This window comes from Eucalyptus grandis, chromosome 2 (genome assembly GCF_016545825.1).
Source record: "Eucalyptus grandis isolate ANBG69807.140 chromosome 2, ASM1654582v1, whole genome shotgun sequence".
Taxonomy (NCBI): Eukaryota; Viridiplantae; Streptophyta; class Magnoliopsida; order Myrtales; family Myrtaceae; genus Eucalyptus; species Eucalyptus grandis.
Genome location: NC_052613.1, coordinates 54,151,679 through 54,174,975, shown reverse-complemented (window position 1 = coordinate 54,174,975; position 23,297 = coordinate 54,151,679). Strand labels below are relative to the sequence as shown.

General features: G+C 40.6%; 2 protein-coding genes across 2 annotated transcripts; both read left to right on the top strand.

Moving 5' to 3' along the window:
- The first annotated feature begins 3,349 nt into the window (after window positions 1-3,349).
- Window positions 3,350-6,538, top strand: LOC104433780 (transcription initiation factor TFIID subunit 7). The gene is made up of 6 exons (XM_039304204.1): window positions 3,350-3,544; window positions 4,268-4,384; window positions 4,802-4,935; window positions 5,014-5,133; window positions 5,460-5,529; window positions 6,137-6,538. The coding sequence occupies exons 2-6, from the start codon at window positions 4,270-4,272 to the stop codon at window positions 6,298-6,300; spliced, it is 603 nt and encodes a 200-aa protein (XP_039160138.1). The 5' UTR covers window positions 3,350-3,544; window positions 4,268-4,269; the 3' UTR covers window positions 6,301-6,538.
- An 11,964-nt stretch (window positions 6,539-18,502) lies between these two features.
- LOC104435672 (IQ domain-containing protein IQM2) lies at window positions 18,503-21,243 on the top strand. Its single transcript, XM_010048381.2, has 8 exons — window positions 18,503-18,978; window positions 19,069-19,183; window positions 19,264-19,329; window positions 19,412-19,500; window positions 19,598-19,685; window positions 19,771-20,010; window positions 20,093-20,194; window positions 20,463-21,243. Exons 1-8 carry the CDS (start codon window positions 18,503-18,505, stop codon window positions 21,240-21,242), a joined length of 1,956 nt encoding a protein of 651 aa, XP_010046683.2. The 3' UTR covers window position 21,243.
- Window positions 21,244-23,297: the final 2,054 nt, after the last annotated feature.

Sequence of the window (23,297 nt, the reverse complement as noted above, 5' to 3'; positions counted from 1 at the left end):
CGCCCTCGGCCTCATTTGTCATTGCCCTCAACAGCAATTCCAGTATCTTTGTTGAAAGATGGAGGTCAATCCAAGCCCTAGATCAAGCACGAGTGGACCAAGATGTGACAATCAACTCGATTTGATCCCCACATCTTGTGGTCGTGGTCAAGCACGAAGCATGATGAGATGTAAGCCATTAGCTTGCTACCCTCGTTGTCGTCGATGCTTGAATTCAAATCAGTGCTCACACAAGCTATGATTGATCTTAGCAAGGAGAAGCTAGATTGAAGTGCCTAAGCCAAATTTATTAGAGGTTTTTGAGAAATCTCCATGATACTTATGTGCATTGATTTGTTCAGTGAAATACGTGGTTTTGGGAATTTCTGAGCAATTTTGCACTTTTTTCATCTTGTTATTCTCTCTCAAATCTCTGTAGATAATATTTCAAAGTTAGAGAGGCAAATTTGTTTGAACATGTGTAGACCAGAGTCATTCGTTTTTTAGATTGAGTGCTGTTTTATTCGAATCGCCACCAAAGGCGAGTATCTTCAATCACGGGTCAGGATGATTCAGCAACTTTTGAAAATAACCAGCATGTACGACACAATTGGACCCTCTCAAGAAGCCACATATTTCACCTCAATGCAAGCTGCGTTTATGAATGTTATGAATAATCCAACCCGGACCCAATAAAACATTCCCAAGAAGATACGACTGAAAGTTATCGTGGCATAGGCAATTTCATTGGTGGGGAGAGTATGAAATTGTTACTTTAATTGCCATAATAAGTTTTTACAAGCAAATTGAATGAAAACAAAACCCACTTATGGATATTTCTTGATTCTCAAGTTTATTATCGTTATTGGAGAAGGTGAGTGGTGGCGAATAACTTAAAAACCGGCTTATGCCGAAATCGATGAGTTCTTGGGTGAGGATGCAAAATTGCATAATGTAGAGCATGCGCTTTGAAGTTTGCTGATGGGGAGGCTGCATAACTGAAGCACGCAATTTGCAATTTTGCAAAACTGCATAACTTCTCGAATATCTTTTTGTTTTCTTCTTTTCCTAAATTGTTCAAATTGTTTTGCACCTATGCAAGCTTGTGCGTCAGGAGTCTGATGCATTTGTCAAGAAGGAGGTGAGCAAGATGAAAAAAGAAAGAAAAGAAAAAAAAAAAAGGAAAAAGAAAAAAAATTCTTTAGACGAAAATACCCCTAGCTGCAAATAAGATTTCACTGGTTTCAAGTTGAAACCTTTATTCGAGACTAAATCAGTCACTTCGGACCTTTATTTGATACAATGTCAACTTTAGACCATTTTTTGAGAAAATGATTCCACTTCAAGCCCTTAATTGAAATTTTCCCGAAGTTTTATGATTGATTGAAATCTGTCTTTTGCGACTTGAGGGTCTTGATTTTTGAGGATTAAGTCCTGATTTACAAAAGTGGCTGTAATGCACCAGGCAGAAAAGTTTTCCGAGCGCCTGGCATGTGCAAGTAGACGCCATTAGGGGTCATAATATTTGTAATTCATTGATGCAACTTAGCGCCTGGTTAGGGGCTCAAACATATGGTAAAAATGGAATGTTAACGTACGCGACAACACGAAGTTCCTCTATCTCATCACTTTCTTGACCGCAATTTATGCAAATCAGCATCAGTAACACCCATTAACATAATTAAAAAATAAATAAAAACTAAAAACATAGAGACAATTCTGCAACGATGTTTACCACCTAGGCCACAAAAGCCCAGGGCACCAAAATGCACATGCACAGTGCAAAAAGGTTGGACAACGTGAAATTCATTCCTTTACCCCTCTGTCAAAATGACAAGCATGTCATATGCATTAAATTATAATTACGAGGGTGGAAATAAGCGGTAGGTGGGAGTTTCATTCATTGACGAATGAGATGCGCATTGATAACCGTATCTCATCTAGATTTTCTAAACGCGCTTGAATTTCACATGACGGATATAATAATGACATTTAGAGTACAAGATCGGAATCCACCGTTCTTACAAATAAAGAGATGAAAATGAGCGACTGGCAAAGACGATTGCCCTAACATTACCACGATAGTTTCGCAGATGTGGTAGTGATATTGAATTTGAGTCGTAATTACTGTTCATTTCAAGTTGGTCCGTCTCTTCCGGAAGTTGGAATAAAGTTAAGATTCTGGTGCTGCGTGGGCACCGGGGCAAATCGACACCATATGCAAAGGAATGCTCGGCTGTAAAGCTAACAAACAGTCAAGGAAAAGGGCGGGGGTGTGTGTCAGCATGAAATCCCCATCAAGACGTCAAAAGGAGCGACCTTTTTGGCCTCTTTTCCTCAGAGGGCCGGCAAAATGTAAAGAATCGTCTTTGAGAGGGGATCGAGTTAGTGGATTACAAGCCATTCACATCCCATCCGCCCCCTTTCGCACTTATAAGACCTTGACCCCTTTTCTCCTTCCCCACTTCAGTGGAAACCGGACTGGAGATCTAGTCGAATCATAGCGATTGGAGCCCGGTCCGGATTGGACTGAGTCGGAAATAAAGGTTGTCGAACGGATTGTACTGAAAATTAGATCGATGGTCAACCGAACCAATGAAGATTTGATTAAGAATTTTCGGAAATAGAGGTCCCCAACTGCACGAGGACGAGGAGAACGGCTCTATTTGCTCCGACTGATTGAAGATAAATTTCGATTGTATGATTTGAATTGGGAAAAGTTCACGGATGATGTTGGCACTTTGGCCCGGCTGTGTTGGGAGAAGTGACAACAAGAGTAATAATTAGACACGACTGCACCTATAAGAAAGTTGCTTTACTGCTTCAACCCAATGTGAAGCATTGAAGTGACATTTACGAAAAAGTGAAGGGACAATATTTTTTTTTTAAGGATGCTATTTTCCCAATTTGAAAGGGAACAGCCTAGATTTGATCAATTGTGTGCTAGTTAAAATCGTATTGCGTAAAAACAAGTCGATATGGATCGAACATACCGGACTCATTTTCAACTCACTTAAATCCAACTTAACCCACCTATTTGGCAAATCTACTTGGAGCTGCTCTTCTAGGTTTCAAAGTGCACATAAGAGGCCCGAAGGGAAGCTTCGCCAACAAAGAAGCCCAAAGGCAATGGAATCCGAAATATGCTTTCAGCCCATATTGGTGGGCCTCACTAGAGAGCAAACGGAGATGGCCTCTGGTGGAAATGCAAAGAGCCGAGAGATGATAGTCTCGGGCCGGGCCACGGGGCTTCGGTCCGGTATTTTGGGCTTCAATCGACTGAGGCCCGAATGACCCGGCCCGGCCCGCTTAAGCCCTCCTCTCTCGACCTATAAAAGGTGGGGATGTCCGGTGGCGAAATCGTAATATGATCGGAGACATGCTCTGGCCACAGTAAAAGGAAGAACCGAGCACACCCGCGAAGCGCTCGATTCCACTCCCTGAGGCGAGGTCGCGCCGGATTCCGATCGACCCCTTCGTCCCCTCGAGAAGGAAGAAGAAGAAGGACGCGTGGGGGCATCCCTTCTTTCCGAGATCCGTGCACTCGCGAGAGGCACCGTTACAGGTGAGCTCCCGCACTCGCCCGTACTGCGCCGATGATCGTGTCGCCGTGCTTCTCTAGTCGCGTGGTCTTGTTTCATCGCGTCGGGTGGATTCGGTGTTTGTGCCTGTGTGATCCGCGGGGGGCGATTTCGTGTTCTGCTTGACCAGTTCTCTGGATTTGCGCACCAACCGTTTGTCTTATTGTTCGGTAGAAACGCAAGTGAAGACCGACTACTCTGTATGCTACTACGCGAATGACCTGTTTCCGGCGAAATTTTCGGCGGAAAAGTGATACCCAATTGAGACGTGGCTCCGGAAATTGGGAAAAATTGCGAATTTTTGGAAGTGATGCCCGAGTGCCATTGAAACTACTACGTAGTGCTGTTAAATGACTAGTTTGAGTTGAACGAACACTAACCGGATTATTTCTACCGTGGCTTAATCGTGGATCGATATCTAGTACCTTGAACATACATAATCTTTAGATCATTGATTCCTGATGTTATCAACATTCACCTTCCCTTTGATATGCCTTTTTGGTTAATACTATGTAATCGGACTTGTTGCATTGATTTTCTTAATAACCTTTTCCTTATTCCTCTTTCTTTCTTGCTTCTTTATGAATGTTCCCTTTGGTGTCGATGACTGGAGTGGAGCTATGCTGCTTTGGAGTAGTTCTTGGAACTTTTGCTTATCTGCTTTTTCAGATTTGGATTAATTTGCTGCCCTTTTTTTGTGTGTTTAGGCATGGAGGAACAGTTCATTCTCCGGGTTCCGCCTTCTGTTGCCGAGCGAATAGAACGACTATTGAATGAAGATGCATCTTCTTCTGATGACAAGGAGTTAGATTTATCTTTCTCTGGTACGAAACCCATACCATCTGTGTCTCTTAAAAGAACTACAAGAATTTATGACAAAAGCACCCCAGAATAGCCAAGATGTGTAGTTGTTATCATTGACTATCTGGCAAGGCTCTTAAGCTTACTGAGGATTTACTCTTCTTGAAAGGAAGGCGCATTCGATCTGTGGATCCTGACATTCCAAATGGAGATTCTCTCCTTTCTTGGATGTTTGGCTGGATCTGGATGGACGTTTCATCATATTGACATAATGGGAATACTAGTGGTTATACCTTTTCTAGTTAGGCGCTGCTCGTTCTATTTAATCATTCTCATCCTATCATATTGTGTGAGCTCGGGGCAGGGTCGGTTTTTACATCCTATGAGGGCTTAGCATATTTTGGTTTCAAATTTACTTTTTTTGTTCCTTCTCTTGACAGAGGATGGGAGGACTGGAACTTTTGTCATTGGAAATGACCGTTTCACTGCCTCTCTTATGGATCTACCAACCGTTGTAGAGTCTTACAAGACCTATGATGATACTAATATAATCAAAACTGCTGACATTGGTCAGGTGAAGAGCACATTTTAAGAGTTTCAGCACTGTTAATTCATCTGTGCTCCTGTTTCTTAAAAGTTGACTCATGTACAGATGATAATGGTCAGAGAACCGGGAGATCCTGCCCCAGATGTGGTGGAGTACAGACATGGTCTGACTCCTCCTATGAGGGATGCACGCAAGAGAAGATTCCGCAGAGAACCTGACCTAAATGTAATTATCGCCTCATTCTTCTTTGAGCATGTGTCTGTTTTTCCAACCCCTTGGGGAGGAAGAATTTTATTAGGAATGGTAGGCTAGATATATTGTCTGCTATCTTGTGATGAATTGCATTGTAAACCATAAAGCATCTGCTAAAAAGTTAAGGATATAAGTTTAGTAGATTTACAGCATCATCACTGAAGTAGAAGTGTTGTCTGACATGGATTCGTAGACATACTGATAAATCTAAGTCAGAGTAAGTGGTTGATGTATGTTGAAGGTAATATCAGGTGTAGCTTCTGGATATATAATCACCTCATCTTATTTACTTGCTGCAGCCTGAGCTTGTGCAGCGTGTTGAAAAGGATCTGTTGAACATCATGGCTGGTGGGACAGCAGAAAATGCTGATATCCTTTGATTCTAATATCTATTTCTTGATGCTGTCAAAAAACTAATAGCTATTCCTTGATATAATAGTTGGCATATCGGCATCTTCTTGTTAATTAACTCGTATCTGTTGCTTAGGTTGGTCAATATGGGTTTTTGGAGTGCCTCATGTGCTTCAAGCAAGGTTTCATCACATTGATTGAGGCATCTAAGTTGTTGAATCGATGATCCCATCACTAACGTCAGGGGATGAATTGGTGATGCATATTAAATGCAGAGATTCTAGAGCTCTCTTTTAGGTTCTTATTTATGGGACATTTAGGATGTGAAACGTCTTTATCGCACAGATAGCAACTGCCATTGTTTTCTATTCTTTTTTTTTTGGAAAGGGGGGGGTGGTATCTACGAAGATGTGCATCTGGCTTCTGTCACCTTGGTTGAGGCATCTACTACGTCCAACTGATGATCACAGTAGTAAGGTCAAGGAATGAATTTGATGCATATTTAGTATAGGAACTATGGTTCTCTCTTTGGGCTCTTATGATGGCACATTCATTTAGCATGTGAACCCACTTTATTTGGCAGATGGCACCGGCCATTTTTTTTTTCCTTGACATGGTGCCGTACATGTGGACATGGCTGAGCAAGAGGAAGATGGAGATGAAAATTCACGCAAACCAGGCAAGAAGACTGCTCCTAAGCCCGCTGCAAAACCCAAGGTGCTGGAGGCTGAGACTAATGCGGGGGAACCTGAAAGAAGTGATTCTGATGAATCTGATGAATCGGGCTAATTTGGATATTTCTGTTTTCTCTTGGTAGATAGTGAGGTCTATAGTAGTTCTTTTGAGAGGTGTGACCGTTCACTGCAACACATTACCAGTAAAATGTTGGCTGTCCCCTTGTTCATTGCCATTACATCAGACTAGTTATACAAATGTGAATATGTTAATTATTTCTTTATTTTCTGGTTGCCTGGAATGGACAAAAGAAACCTCTTGTCCTTTCTTTAACAATCCGATCTCTAGTGGACCTCTTAGTAGGATTTGAACTCAGATGAAGTTTTGACCAGCAGGTAGACAAAATAGATACCTTACACCTTACATATTGGGATGCTTTGCTTCTGATCTGTTATAAATCACTTGGCAAGAAATGTCCAGAAAAATCTGAAATCCACATGGATTTCAGCTGCCTTGAGACTTTGCTGTCAAGTGATGTTCTTCTAGCTCGCTCTCTTCAGTTGTGACTGTTCCTGGGTTTTACTTATGGTACACCGCAGGCCCTAGCACTAGCAGGTAACATCATGAAAAGCGGGAGCCCAATGGAATGCTTGTTAACTTGCGAGGAATTGCTAACATTTTGGGTTGGATCAGTCGGGTGCTTAGCTGTGGAGCTTCCTGGCCCAGTTGTATCAGCTATACCCTACTAGGTCCTTAGACTGGAAACGTAGCCCATAGTGTTTGGTAAGGCTTTTTAAATTCTGTTTTAGACAGGGGATAGTCGTATCGATATCTGCATAGCCAGCTAATTCCGACTTCCTTGCTGGTTATATTATAGAAATATGTCTCAACTGAATATTCCATTCCCCATATGATTCGTGCATGTAATATGATTTGCACTCCTGAAAATGTTATGAGCTATTTCAGATCCGAGGGTTCCATGGTACCTTCATTGTAGCCTCAGGTTCATTGCTCGTGACAGGTGCAACGGATGCAATTATTTAGGACCTTTGTTTCCGGGGATATTATGAGAACAGCGAATGCTGCTTCTTTGTTCAGGAAAGTACCCTTTTGTGTCGGGGTTCCATGAGGGTATCTTGTTGGATCATAAATCTTGCAGCATCTTCATAATATTGGCAGTTGAAGAAAGTCCTATTTTTCAAGGTTGTCCAGATTCCTGATAAGAGTTATAATTTAGAGAAAGATTGTGAAAGATCACGAAGCGACCTGCCCTAGAAACTTACTAGATTTTGCCAGATTAAGAGTTTAACTGGCATTGTGCCGTTGGTGTGTTGAGCGGCTTTAGTCTGGGTTGGGTTTGGTTGGCAGATTTGTGCGGAGATGCCAGCTTGCTCAGTAGGTATTAGGGTGTTAAGTATTGACTTTGTCCGTGTTCTTGGAAGGATACAAGTCTCTGGGCTAAATCTTGGGTTATTAAATGGTCAAACGATAATTCTAATTAATGTTTCAACTGTTGGAACTCAGATGGGAGTTCTTATATCATCCTCTCTAGCTATTCTAATTGGTCCTTTTTTCCAAGAAGTTCAAACGTGAACCCCTCTTCTGTGTAACATGCGCTGGATCACGTGAAGCCCTACTCAGTCCAGTTCATTTACACAGAGGAGGAAGAGACTCCAACCATCTTTGCTGGTTTTCATTTTCTAAGCTGATGTTTCTTGCTTTCTCCTCATTTCTTTTTTAGTGCTTTCAGACGCAAGTCGGTTTGGTCTTTGCATTTTCCATTTCGCCATTGACAATGTACCTAAGAAAGGTGGACGTTCTATGTAATTACCTGTCATACTTTCATTTTATGAGTATAGAACTCACTAAACGTGCATCGTAGGAGCACATGAAGCTGCTTATGATCCTCCGTTCCCAGACACCGACCCTCATTTCTTTTAGAGGCTCTTCTCAGAGGCAAAGAAACTATGTATAGCCAATTTAAGGCAGAGAAAAAACATTTTCGATGTTAGAGAGTGAGACCACCTTGAGATTATCCCTAATTATTGCCATGTCATGTGTAACATACTTGCCAATTATGTTAAAACAATAGCGAATTTGAAATACTTTTCAATAGATGTACTTACAAGAACTAGCTCAACACGCATATAGTTGAAAAAGAGTATTATGAAATCCCACCGATATTATGCAATTAGGAGGGGGATGAGAGGTCGAACATGCTATATTAGTATATACTTAATTAGAACATGTAATGCTGCCTTGAGGAGTTACTGATTGGGATTACTCGGAATGACAAATTTTTGCCTCGTTGACATTAGCGTTGAACCCAACACACTGACAAGTCAAACAATTACTTTATGCTCATTGACAAGTGGGCTAAATATTCCCATGAAGGGCAGCTCGCAACTAGAGAAGACTGAAAGTAAATTAGTGTATCTAAGGTAGGTTGGTTATGCAAGCCCTAATCAAGGGTCACGCAAAGAAATCGACCTTAAAATAAACTCCTTTTAGCAGTCAAGAAGGTCAAACGATGACGATGCCAACAAACTCAAAGAACTGAAATTAAGACATGGAGAGCATCGCAAGTTGGTCGTTTAAAAAGTGTTTAGACTCGAAGGTTAGCTTAGACTTAGGTTTTTAGCAGATCACATGACTCAATTAAGACTTAAAGTATCTCGGATTGATTTGGTTGGATGCACATTCTTTTTGGGGGCAGTTGTAGTTAAGACATGGAGAGCATTGCAAGTTGATCGTTTCAAAAGGGGTTTCCACTTCCAATAATGTGCAAAATATGCGGAGAGAAGACTCGAAGATTAGCTAGACTTAGGCTTTAGCAGATCACATGACTCGATTACGAAAAAAGGCATGTCAGATTGATCCGGCTGGATACAGAGTCCTTTTTGGTGCAGTTGTAGTTATCCAAGGCTTGTCTTAACTTACTGACTTTGTCTTGGTTTTAATTAACAATCTCTCCGACATAAGACAATGCTTTCCAGCACAAGCGTAGTGTCCTAAGTCTAGGTACAAGATGACATTAGTGAGAGTAGACTGGTTTACGCACTGGGGTTAATTTTTCACTCTTTCGTTCAGTTTGAAACACTATATGATGAATTCAATGTCTAGAGATATATGTCTTTTCTCCAAAGTCGCGCTTTTAAGTAGGTTTTCGTTTTATCAAGATTCATATATTCAACGAATGCGTCGACCTTATTTGGCCAATGACAAAATGGTTTGAAAAGTGAGTAAGATCCATCTACTAGAAAGTTTAAAGTATAGGTTGTGAAATCGAGATTTGACTTTTACTATCTTTGAATTTCAATGCACCTATATCATAGCATATAGTAGTTGTTCTTTGAAATTGAGAATTCTTGAGATCGTGACGTCTTGTTATGACGGTATACCTACACATCACAGCTTTGGAATAGGGAAAAAGTACCAAAAAAGTCATAAAAATATGGCATTGATACCAATTCAATCCTAAATCTTTTCACATTGGTATTAATTCAAATCAATCCAACCAATTTTGACCGTCGACACTAACATGGATGATGGGCATCCAACCAACGTTGATATAGCAATTTTTACTATTTTTTTTTTGAATTTTTCTTTTTCTCTTTCTCTTTCCTTTTCTTTTTTCTCTTCTTTCACCTTAGGTTCCTTGCAATGATCGGTGAGCCTCGTCGGAGGCTTGCTGGCAGCGGGCGAGGGTCGCGAAGCCCTCGCCGACCACTCGGTGAGGGCTTCGCAGCCCTTGCCTAGTGGTTGGCAAGCAACCGAAGGCATGCTGGCAACTCGTTGGCCACTACCAGAGAAGAAGGGCAAAGGAAAAAGAAAAAAGAAAAAAAGGAAAAAGTTAATAAAAAAAAATTGAAAAAAAACAAAACAAAATTTTAAAACTGCTATGTCAGCATTTGTCAGCTGGCTAAATTTGGTTGGATTGATTGAATTGGTACTAATATGAAAAATTTTAGGATTGAATTGATCTAATTGAAATATTTAGGATTAAATTGATACCAATATGAAATGTTTAAAACTGAATTAGTACCGATGCCATAAATTTATGATTTTTTTTCTACTTTTCCCCTTTGGAATAAGTTAAGTCTGGATTCTTTGTTCAGAGGGATTTGACCGTCTAAAGCAAGTTTAATGCGTTTCGATTTAGGCTTTATTGAATCGTTTACAATCTACTGAAATGTCACTGTCGATTTGACGGCTTGAAGCACGAAATCGGCTCTGCATGCATACACAAACCCTTTGACGCAGCAATTTTTCACGTCCCATTCAATGAGGAGAGCCTTAGGTCGGACGACTTTCCGGGTTCGCGCTGAGTACGACCTTTGAATGTAGCGTGCGCTGCGTGCGCACACTGGTTTTGGTGTTTGACAAGGTCAAATGGGTTGCCCATTTTATGATCCATCCGGTCCGACCCATGTGGTCCACGGATTATCCAGAGGCAAGAAGAAAACACCGTCCTATACAGAAATGCACCGATTCCTACTTTAGAATTAAGCGAATATCTATGATAGAGTCATTTAATTCGAATTCACCGATGGACTGATCGAGTTCACATGCATCGTGGTTTCTCCATCACGATTGTAGTTCCATAGGCAACCCATGTTTTAGTCTCACCAAAGTCGGTGTGAATTTTTATTTTCAAAAACATATTGATTGCGATAGCTTTTCCTATCATACATGAATTTACATGATAGTTACATGCAAAGCGTTTTGTCATCTCAAAAGTTATATGACATGGCATCAGATAGCGGAATCCAAAAAAACATTTTCAATAGAATGTTGCATTAAGGTTATCGGTATTAGAGTGGGTTTAAAATTGGATCGAGTAGGATCGATCCCTGATTTGTGGAATCAGAAACCGATTCACTGGGTCTTGAAAATGGCGATGTTTCCCTTTCCTTTTTTTTTTCTTCTCTTTCCTAGAAGAAAATAATTGTCTCTACGAGGAAAGTCTAAAGATGATTCCATTAGAGAATAAAATAACCATCAATTTCAACAAGGAAACTCGCATAATGGGAATCTAACTGAGGGTTTGCCGAATAAATATATTTAAAAAATGAGGTACTTGGGAATAGCTCCGTCAGTTCGGTTTAGTGTGGTCTAATTTTCAATACTGATAACTAGATCGATTCCCTCGGAAATCAATGGATCCGATTGGTTCAATTTAGTTCCCGGTTCAACCTAACGTGCACGTTAGGACATAACACGTGAGGCATGGCACAACCCCCTCACACACTCGTACTCAATTTTCCAATTCCATGGGCTGCGAGTCTTAGGAGGAATGGTATGTGGAGACGCGTGGGATGGGTCCGGTGGTCCAACCGGCTGACCAGAAAACCGGCCGGCCTTGAAGTCATGAAGACCCCACCGCCGCATTTGACCTCCGGCGGGCCCTCCTGTGTTGTGTGATGCATGTCATTGTCAGCTCATTCGTGAAGTGACTGTTTTAACTTCCCAAACCATGAAAAAACAAATGTTAATCAGATCAAATTCGGACACCGCTAATCTTATTTTAGTGTCGTCTACATACAACACTTGATTATATTTTAGTGAATCTTGAACGGGACAACTGTCTGTTATGACTGTACATAATCATTTTATATTCTCTACCATTTTCCTAAGTGATGATAATATGGAGCTTTCTTTGTACTTACCTTGTTCAAATTGATGTTACATATATCTATATGTTCTCACATTATTTATTCATAAAGTGGCATAGATCTGAGAATGGCCGCGAAGGAGAATCTGGTTAGGTAGAATTTAGAAACTAACCCTTTTATTTTCCTAGTCAAATCCTGCCTCAATTTCCGTTCACCCAGATTGTCATTGTTGTTCAGTAAATCAAGGGTTTTATTTGGATTATGGAAAACTAATCAACTTATGGAAAAAGCATGTTCCATGGATTAGAAAGAAATAATTTTTCCAAACCAGCAAACAACCAACAACTAATAATTTTCATTGAGAATGATTCCCATAGAAAAAATATATATATATATATATATTTATTTATTTATCGTGAAGTTCTTGATGAAACAAACACATCATTAGTCAAAATTTCAAGGCAAGCGCAATTTAATTTTTCAGAAACTCGAAACGCCTAAAATTCATGAAATGTAAACATGGATAGATAAATTCACTTAAATAAAGTACTTTTCATTTCTACATAAATTCACATAAAAAAACCTGCCGCAAATAGGTAAGAAAAATATGAGTAAGAAGAGCAAGGGAAGAGTCATCAAAAACTCAAAATTATATCTATTGTAATACAATTATTTAAAAAAATTGTGACATAAAAATTCTAAACTTATACTCATATAATATATTTACTTTAAAAAATTTATAGTATAAAAATCACAAACTTATACCCACATAACACATTTACTATATTCTTTTATAGCACCAAAAAACTCTAAATATATATTCATGTGATACATTTACCTCAAATTTTAAATTAAATGTGTCATATCAATATAAATTTAGGATTTTGGCATCACAAAAAAATCTTTATACCGGTATAAGTTTGAGATTTTTTATACTATGAAAAAAATTTAAACTAAATGCATCACGATGGACATAATTTATGATTTTTTTTTTTTTTTGTGATTTTTTTCCAAAGAACAAATTAAAAAAGGGGGTGGGGAAACCCAGGAGCTGGGGAACCAAGAAAAGGCAAGCTAGAATCCACCTGTCAAGGCCGAGTTTCGTGCAGGTTTTTTAGGCGGGGGGGGGGGGAGAGGACAAGACACGATCCAACACATGTCAACCTCTGCCCGAACGTTGACTTGGACTGTGTTGCTGAATTCTGCTTCTCTGTCGTCGAGTTCGTGTTGGATGCGCTCTCTTTCCCTCCTTTTCCTTCTCCCTTTTTGTTTTATTAAAGAAAAGAGAGGAAAGAGGCAAAACTTTTGCCGCAGAAGTGCGTCGGCGGCCGCACTTAGCCAAGCGCCTTCTTCCTTCTGGCCTCTTTCGGAACTTTCACAGTAAAAAAGCGCATTCTCCAAACCAACCAGACGACGACCCACATTCCCTCTTTTTCTGGTTTATTATATTCATCTTATTTTTTTTATATATCTATTTACTTTATTTTATTTATTCTGCTTTACCTGGGTGCCGGCCAGCTCTATTATGCTTGCTCGAGAGTGAAATTTGCGAGCGTGGTTCTTTCTTGAGTTCGAGTTCGAGTTCGATTTCGAAATCGATGGCGTTTGTTTTAGGTTTGAATCGTATAGTATGTACCACACACTTCTCGTTTTGGCCGCCAAGGATAACGGTTTCAACTTTTCGGCGTTTCCATTCGAATGTCGCTTTTGGTCCCTCTTCTTGGCTGGGCGGTGGAGGAACTGTTGCAACGTAGAAATTCGAACCACAACCTCTCGCCCGTCTTCATCCGTGATGTTCCCTCGACATGGCAATTGTTTCAAGATAATCACCAAAAAAGTTTGCAACATGTTGTGTTTATACTAGTTCGATTATAAGCATTTCAATTTAACAATTTTAACTGTGTATATTTTGATAATATAGTTCATTCAATCAATTTTGACCGGAAATTAATAATATATATGCCATTCATTCAACATATATAATTAGCGTTGGCATGGGCGATTTTTTTTTAATAAAAAAATTGGTATTTTCTAAGTTTTTTTTATCGTTCTCTTTTCTTTTATTCAACCCTCCCCCCCAACTAAATAGCTAGCAAGAGTTGCTAGTGCTCACTAGCCACTGGATGAGGGTTGTGAAGCACGCTAGCCACCTAAGCGAGGCCAACCTAGCTAGTCGAGGGTGAAGGTAGCCACGCCTATGGCAGGGATCATTCAAGTGAGGCCAGCCTCGCGATGGCACAACGAACTATGGCATGACTGCCTTGCCTAGATTTCTATGAGGGTTGCGCGCGGGCACAGTGAAAAAAAAAAAAACAAAGAAAGGAAAATGAAAAAATATATATAACATAAATAAAAAGCAAAAAAATATAAAATAAAATAAAATTATTAACATTAGTGCTAACCGTGCCACGTAAGATTGGCCAATATCCACGTCAATAATTTCCGATCAAAATTGGCCAGATAGACTATATTGACAAATTGTTAAAAATATTTATGAATAAATTGATCAATTTATATACTTATGACTGAATTGGTACATGCACTATAAATTTAGATTTTTTTAAAAAAAAAAAATTTAGTAATTTTTCCCAAATGTTTTCTTACGTATTCTCTGTTTCGTGCTTTGTATTATTCTATTCATGACATTCTCTCTAAAATCTGATAATAGAAAATCGCGAATAAGGGAAGATGTGTATAAATAATTAACGATGACCAGTGTGGATGTTTATACACGCTTGATAAGGAGTCTGGTGTTTCTCTTATGGGAAAGTCAGAGCATGTGAATCGTGAGATTGGAAAAAAGCAAAAGTTTAACAAAAAAAGACGCCCCGATCTATTGTTTTCTTTTTATCTTTTATGTTTCCACCCTTTCGCCGAGGTAGTTAAATACCAAATGTCTTTCTTAATGGACGTATAGAAATGAAGATGGTAGGTTGTAAATAGGACGAAGTTATAGGACAAAATTATCCGTTTCATATTGGGTCAATTCTTTGTATATATAGACATAAGCAACCCATGATCTAACAAGAGTAATTAGAACTGATTATCTACACTAGTTTGGGGTATTGCTAATTTGCTTATTAGAAAAGAATAATAAGCAAACACGGTTTATAGAACATTCACAATTGATAATTGCCTTATACCAATAAGTCTTATATCAATCATACCATAGTGATGATATGAAAGAATCTCAATCACGATCTCAATTAGTGAACAAAAGAAACGGCTTACCCACAAATCAATTGTATCCACACACGCAGACGCAAGAAATGCGCAGCACCACAAAATTGGATGTGGACGCAAGTGAATCTCCATAAAAATGAAGTAGGAGGAGAGAGGGGAAAGAAAAAAGATAGGAATTATTCCCGCATTAATTTGACGTGGCAACAAAAATCTTTGAAGAGGGATTTGGCTTGTAGTTGTACCAAAGTTTCCCGGCAAGCACGACGTGTCTCGAACGATCTTCTGACTCATGGGAGCCAACCAGTTGGACTTCCTATGCTCGTACGTACGGCACGTCGTACTCATCATTACAGTGTATGTTGATCATGGAGAAGAGAGAGAGAGAGGCTTTAAATTTGCATGGAGATCCGAGATGGACAGTTGGAGATGACGGGATCGTGTCTGGTCAGTCGTCTTCTTCTTCGATCTCCCCATGATTAAATTAAACCGTAAAAACTGGGTTTGACTTTAATCTCTCGGGCTTTTAAAACCCGAACACGCGATAATGGGCACGACGAAGTAAAAGAAGAGAATGGTTCAGTTCAGGGCGGCGGATTGAAGTCACGCTGGTCGTCATTTCGATGCTGTCACTCGGTTAATCGATTGCTGCTCATCTCCTGCTGACTGATTTCCGTCAGTGTGAAGTGGACCAACCTTAATTTTCGACCAAGCAATTCGTTCAAAATTCAAATCTTCTTATTCATTGTCAAGACTTCTCTCTTTTCACAAAAAGTGAATATGATTATATGTGCCGCTTGAAAACAATCCAAGTATTTCCATATTTTTTCTCCCCAAAATCATTAGTTTCTTTATTAAGAAGGAAGTGGCTGACTGATTTGTGTTGATTTGTATGGAATTTAGTTTATAGAAAATGTTTGTTTCATCACCCACGGAAGCATTAATTGAATTATTTGTAAAGTTCTCGACATCTCAATTTTCTCGTTATAACCTTGCCATCATTATTCATGAATATAGACATTGTAAAAGGGTCTTGGTAACGACTGCCATTTGGGCATTCATTAAGTTCACAAAAACTGAAAACGATGCTTTCCGCCACACGTTGAAAACAAAATAATTACATGTCCACTTACTTCAATAATTAAATATTTAAAAATTTCAAAGCACTGTTATATAAAGCCTAACAAGTGTTAGAGGATGCACTTTTTGATATTTTCAACTACAAAAAGCCTATCAAACTAAATCCCATCTTTGTCCCCTCAACTTTTTCTTGATGTCATATTTGAAAACAAAATAGTTTTAGTCGCCGCATACAAACACAAAAAGTTCTCTTTGTCCATACACATGAGTTGTTCTTGTATGAGTTTTTTGTAGGCACGTATCATCTCAAGTTACCTTTCACATGCCAAATGATAACTAACCTCATTTTAGGTCAATTGAAAATCATGCTACTAATATGGTGAAATAAACTTATCGCCCATGTCGTGTCTTGACTTTATACTTGATTCAAAAATATTCTCAACTTGTGAGATACATCTAGTTCAATAAATAAAGAAAACCCTTTATAGCGCAAAACCTTTTGTGTCATATTTTCCACAAGAAACGTTAAAAACTGAACTAGTGCGATCAAATATGTCCTAATCAGCTTGCAGGTCTCACTTCCTCCATTTACGTCTACATTGCATGGAATTGTCCATGTCCTTGAGGTTTGAATATCCAACCCTCAATTTCTGATGCAACATATATATGCATGTGTGATGAATATAAATTGACTTTTTTGTTATGATATGCCAAAGCTTGTAAATATGGGTCGAAGCATCGGATGGCACGAGCCTTCGCGAACTTGCGATTCACGGAACAAGTCAACCCTTCCCTCCTTCCCCCCCTCTCTCTCTCTCTCTCTCTCTCTTCTTTATCTTTGAATTGACTTGGAAGGGAAAACGACCGGAGTTGAAGAAATCCTCCATAGGCGTGACGCGCGAGTTTTAAAGACTTTCTGGACTGGAAAAAAATGGAGGATTTTTTTTTTTTTTTTTTGGGAAATGGTAGAAAGAGCTCAGTTAAATCGATTTTGTATTATGTATTAATAAATGTCAAACGAGACCTAGGTCTCTCCAGTGAGAGATTGGAAAGTAGCAAGAAGCAAGCGAGCAAGCCTTCCATGAGCAGAAAAATGAAAATGGCTAGTACGGGCGTAAATATTCTAAGAGTCTTGGGATATAGACGAATAAGTTAATATAACCATATTCAATAAAACACTTTTTATTTAATTTTTTTTTTTATAGGATGATTGAGTCGAAATAGACCATAGTGAGTTTTGCTTTAAAAAGTTCTCTTTTTTCATTTCTTTGGGCAAAAATAAAAAATTCCCTTCAAGTGATTGAAAGGCACTTATCTAAGGACACTTCAGAAAATCATGGAAATAATACACACACGCATGTCAAATTTCATATATTGCGTAAGTTTCATAGGTTTCGAATTAAGAAAAAGTCAAAGTACATCTACTGCATGGTTTAGATTCTACACATAGAAATAGTTACAGAACGCATATAGAAAAACCTTCTGTGCACGGAAGGAACTGAATCCAAATGGTCCCCGATCCATACAGGCATCTAGAGAACTCAATCAGAAGAACTCGCAATCCAAGAGCCTGTGCGCGTTCGTACGTGCGTGTGAAAGAGAGAGCATGCAACTGCACCGAAATTTTCCGTTCACTCCCAATCGCCGACAGCCCAAATGGTCTGCTCCACGTGGTCAAGACCAAAGGAAAAGGCAGACTCGCGTTCCCTCCTTGCGTCCCTATAAATGGCGAGCGCATACGGCAAAACGAGATGCGTGACTTCCTTGTTTGCGGTTCGCAAAAGGCAGGGACTTTGCGCGACGATAGCCAAACTGAGACCTCCCCGTTTGACTCTTCTTCCCTCTCGACGACGACGACGACCAAGTTCCTCTCGAGTTCACGTCGCGACTGCGGGACTTCCTCCCCACATCTTTGCGTCTGTTCAATCACGTTCAATCTCGGGTACTCCCATGTTACAGGCATTTGCGTTGCCATTGCATTTCATAAACTTGCAGGCTCTCTGTTTCTGTTCCCATAATTCTCTGTGCGATGGGTGGTGGTGTTAGAATTTTTGGCTGTTTGATCTGCTGTCACCTCGGATGGTTCCTGATGATTATTTTGAATGGAATAGATTGAATTGGTTCTCCTGCTAAGTCTCTTCCTGCTTCTGGTGGTTTTTCTGGTACTGGGTTCGAAGGACGGGTGCTTTAGGACATAGCATTTTGTTCACCAGTTTATCTGCACCGGTCATAGATCAGTGGTCGACGCTGATTTTAACGACCTCTTCATCGATGTTGCATTGGTTCATTTCCACTAGAGCAGTTTATTTAGCACGGTTTAGATAGGGATGCATACCATGGTTACCGTGTACTCTTCTTTTTCTATTCTCTAACATTGTTTCCCGACATTTTGGTTTGTCACCATCAGAAGGAAATTTGGACCCTGTTGTATAATTCGTCGTATGGGACTTTCTTTTTCCTGCCCATTGGCCGACTTTGCCAACTTGGAAAATGGTGTCCAATCCTTTATCATCAAATCCATACGTTTTGGAGACGATGGAGTCAAGACTCCAGCTCGTTCTATCAGTTCCAATATCCAAGGTTCAGAGCCGACAATAACCAAACCCTTGGGCTCTGGAGTGATGGCACTTGAGTGTGCCGTGTGCTTGGATGAGAGGAATTCGAAGATGGTAAATTCAATCAAGTCCCCATCTTTGATATCGAATGAACAGAAGCAAGTGCCTGCTACATCAGTTAGCCCAAAACCTCATGATGGGAACAATCAGATCCCGAGATCTGTTGGGATGGCTCAGGAGCGGTCTGTTTTGGATCCCCGAAGTCCTAAACATGAGGCAGCTGTGAAATTACAGAAATTTTACAAAAGCTTCCGCACTAGAAGGAAGCTGGCAGATTGTGCGGTACTTGTTAAGCAGAGCTGGTAAGCATTCTAAATGCTGATGGTGATATATTATAGGTCTATGGTGCGAATGTAATTAGCTACTCATACTGCTGTTCATGGAACTTACAGGTGGAAGCTCTTGGATTTTGCTGAGCTCAAGCATAGCTCTATATCATTCTTCGATGACAGGAAACAGGAGACGGCCATTTCACGTTGGTCGAGAGCAAGAACAAGAGCTGCCAAGGTAAGTCTATGAGCTTCAACAGGTTGATATGTGTTTTCTGGCGTTTCCTGGATATGTAACTAAGCTATTTCATATTGCAGGTTGGAAAAGGTTTGTCGAAGAATGATAATGCTCAGAAACTTGCATTACGACACTGGCTTGAAGCGGTAAGTTCACCACGACAAGAAATTGTAACTAGTAACTATCTGTCTTCATCAGCTTCGCTTATTCTCCCAAACTCTTCTACAGATTGATCCGCGTCATCGTTATGGGCATAATCTCCAGTTTTATTATATCAAATGGCTTCACAGTCAGAGCAGAGAACCCTTCTTTTACTGGTAAGGGACCAGATCTGACCACACGATACTTTCATGTCGTTGATATCATAACATCTAATCTCTGACAGAAGGGGGACAACTTCGACTTGCTTTGCAGGTTGGATATAGGAGAAGGCAAAGAAGTAAATCTCGAGAAATGCCCCAGAGCAAAGCTTCAACAGCAATGTATCAAGTACCTTGGCCCGGTTGGCTTCCAACTCCACTCGTGATCGTCCTTTGCTATTGTTGTATATTTTAATGTCTCACCTAGAGCTTTCTTGTTCCAAACAGATGGAAAGGAAGGCCTATGAAATTGTCATTGAAGATGGGAAGCTCTTCCACAGGCAGAGTGGCAAGCCCATCCACACCACAGGTGAACCCAGGGACGAGAAGTGGATTTTCGTCCTGAGCACGTCGAGGGTAATGTATGTCGGTAAGAAAAAGAAAGGTTCGTTCCAGCATTCCAGCTTCTTGGCTGGAGGAGCTGCAGCATCCGCAGGGACATTAGTTGTCGAACATGGCATAGTAAAGGTAATTTTTCAGGCTTATTCTTGGATTGGCGATTATTCATATCAGCTTCTTCTAACAACACTCGTTCTCTGTTTGTTTGCAGGCAGTCTGGCCTCACAGTGGCCATTATCAGCCCACCAAAGAAAATTTTGAGGATTTCATCTCCTTTCTCCAAGAGAACGATGTGGACCTCACTGATGTAATGGTAAGATTGATAGAGATAGATTATTGGCTATGGCTCATATCTTTGTGTTTGATTAATGGGGATCCGCTGGCTGACACTTAGAAACACGAGTTGGCACTCATATTGATAGATCGTGCAAGGAGATGTGCCTTGTTCCCGCATGCCAATCCTTGTATAGGCAGGATAACGCCTTAGATCTTTTGGACGATGGCGAGAGGCTTTATTAATTATGTTTTAATGTACTTCACAACAAGCAAATAGCTGACTCATTGGAGTCTTCCCATTTCAGTTGAGTCCAGTGGATGAGGAAGGCATGACGCCTAGCAGGAAAAGCAGCGGTCTTTATTTACGAAGCAACCCATCGGAAGAGGATTTAACGCAAAAGACGGATGCCTCGGAGATTGATGTTTCGACCTTGACTGAAATAGAAACAGATCCACTGAACAAAGAGGGTGGCGATTCTTCAGGACTGGAGTTGCCCAAGCCAAGGCACCTGCAAAGCTTCGTTAGGAAATTGACCAGTCTTGAAGTACCAAACCAGCGTCAGTTATTTGAAGACCTAGAGAGCGAGAATCTAGATGGTCATGAAACAACGGAAGAGCCTTCTGTGTCTGAACCCAATTACATTGTTCCAAAACCTAACTGGTTTGACGAACATGGAGAGAACGAAGTAGAAACTACACCAGAGGAATTGGTCGTACAAAGGATTAACTCGCATAAAGAATCAAAGTCATCTCAGCAGGTAATGCAATTTCCCTACAAATGGACGACAGGAGCAGGGCCCCGCATTGGTTGTGTGAGGGACTATCCCCTGGAGGTGCAGGCTCGAGCTCTAGAACATGTGAACTTGTCTCCGAGGAGTGCAGGTTTTTCAAGGTCATATTCCTCTCCGCAAACAGCTAGTGCAGTTACACCGAGGAAATTGAGGTCGCCTTCTTCAGTGCCAAGACTAGACTCAGGCTCATCCGAACACAACAGTACTTCTTTATCTAACATCGGTGTTCAAGACTCTGCAGTGATGTCCTCACCTCTGAAAGGGAAAGCATCAGCATCGTGGACTAGTGCCTAAGTAGAGGAATATTTTATCAGTTTCTTTTTTTTTTTCCTGTGTGTGTAGAGAATCGATTCTTTATACTTGAAGAAGAGAAATTACAGCAAAGAAACTAGGAGGGAAGACTAGAACTTATAGGAATTCGTTCTCATTCTTTTACTTAGGAGAAATTTTTTTTCCTGTTCATCTTCGCACATATGATTGTACATTGTAGAACTCAAGAGGTTTTTTGGCCCTCAGGAAATGCAAATCACTTCTTTTCCCCGACTGTCAGATGAATACTTGTTTTTTCGTGAGGTCGCCACTTCAAATACTTTACATCGGCAGTCCAGTTTATCCATAATTGAAAATTTATTTTTTTCTTACTTTTGCTGCTGCTGCTGCTGCTGCTGCCTCTGTGGTCAGCATAGTCTCTTGAAGCACGAAATTAAACAAAAAAATTACTGGTCAAGTTCTTCTAACTCTGCTTATGGTTATTATTATCATCATTACTATTAATCATGGGAGCATGAAAGTAAACTTTGGCGGGTCAAATGTACACATTGGAGAATTTTTGTTGTTCCAGGCCACTGACTCAACTCATTTATTCTTGAAAGGTTCAACAGATCTCCCACGGTGTGTCCAGAAGTTGCCTTGTAACTGGGGAAGTCTACTATAATGTCATCAAGAACTACGTTGCTGAACAAACTAATGACTCATCTGTGAATCGGTCCAAAGTTTGCTCGATATCTCATTTCGCAACTTCAGTTGTACAATCTAAACCATAAAATCTTGCTGACCTTGACAGAGATCCCAGGAAAATTCATGGCCTCCATAAAATAATAAGTAGCATCAACCATGGCATCAAACATGCTGTGGTAGTGGAAAAAGGTTATTCGGGACAACAATCTACTTCCCAGGAGGCGAAGTAAGTGTAAATCCGGTTCCCTTGAGTACATCCATAATATGGATAAGCATTCAACATGCACGAGGAATTTGCATTCTTCAGGAATTGAAGCAGCTAGTACTTTGTAGAGTTCCATGAAGAGTTGAAGGCGGCGGCGGAGGGAGGGAAAAGCCTTGGCATCACAGCCGTTGATTGTGGGGTTGAGATATTAACCATAAGATTGAGATTACAGGCAACCGGAGCTTTTATGAAGGTTGCTCATTGCCGGAACTAAAACCAGAGCAGCACGAGGTATAGAAGAATTTCGTCAGGGAAGAACGAAAGTAGAAGCAGAAGAGTGTTCTCCCCAGCCCTCTTTCACCCTCCTCCTTCGCCTTTAGGTGGATTTCCTAACTGCAAATCCAATGAACTTTTCAGGAGCAGGGGTCATGATTACATGGAGATGAAGGCAAGGAAACAAGACACGGACCACCCGGATAAACTAATAAAAGTGAAAACTGCCTTTCTTCACTCACGCCTCTCTCTCTCTCGCTCGCTCGCTCGCTCACGACGCTCGTTGCTCACCCTGCCACCCTCAGTCCCTCTCCACTCGGCTCTGTCTAACTCCTGCATTCATTCTCAACGTCGTCCGTCACCTTGGCCGCCTCACAGCAGCCGAGCCGAGCTAACGACGCCTCCAGCTACTCCTCTTCGCCCTCTCTCTCTCTCTCTCGCTCTCTGCTTGGACAATCTCCGGCGGCTTGTTGTTGCGAGGTAGCGGTCGCCGTATTTTGATTTTTCATTTTTTCTTGTCTAGAACTGCTAGTGGCCCTATGGGTTGATAATTTTAGCTTTGATCCTTGGCATCATATCGGGCACATGTGAAAAAATGAAAATTTGTTTCGGCTTACTAGAGTTGAAATACTCGAAATTGAAGGGAAAAAGAATTCGGTTTTGCTCTGCGGAAGCAAGAGCCCTCGCATGTAAATGTCGAATTTTCCTGCTAATAAAAGGGAAAAAATGAGTGAATTGAAGCAAGGACATCCGGTATGAGTAAGGGAGGAAAATGAGAGTATGATGGTAGAACGGCTGGTTCATGAACCCACACGGGAATCTGGTTGGTCTGGTTCACGGGTGGTCCAGGACCAATTGGGCCAGTTACTAGTCCCACAAACTGGGGACCGGCTCTTTTGCTCCGGTTCCTCGGT

Excerpts from the sequence above, each read along its gene's own strand:
- LOC104433780 (XM_039304204.1), top strand. The coding sequence starts at position 4,270 with ATGGAGGAACAGTTCATTCTCCGGGTTCCGCCTTCTGTTGCCGAGCGA. Across the intron at positions 4,385-4,801 it reads GTTAGATTTATCTTTCTCTG|AGGATGGGAGGACTGGAACT; the intron begins GTACGAAACCCA and ends TTCTCTTGACAG. Across the intron at positions 5,530-6,136 it reads TGGGACAGCAGAAAATGCTG|ATGTGGACATGGCTGAGCAA; the intron begins ATATCCTTTGAT and ends ATGGTGCCGTAC.
- LOC104435672 (XM_010048381.2), top strand. The coding sequence starts at position 18,503 with ATGGGACTTTCTTTTTCCTGCCCATTGGCCGACTTTGCCAACTTGGAA. Across the intron at positions 19,686-19,770 it reads GTATCAAGTACCTTGGCCCG|ATGGAAAGGAAGGCCTATGA; the intron begins GTTGGCTTCCAA and ends TGTTCCAAACAG. Across the intron at positions 20,195-20,462 it reads TGGACCTCACTGATGTAATG|TTGAGTCCAGTGGATGAGGA; the intron begins GTAAGATTGATA and ends TTCCCATTTCAG.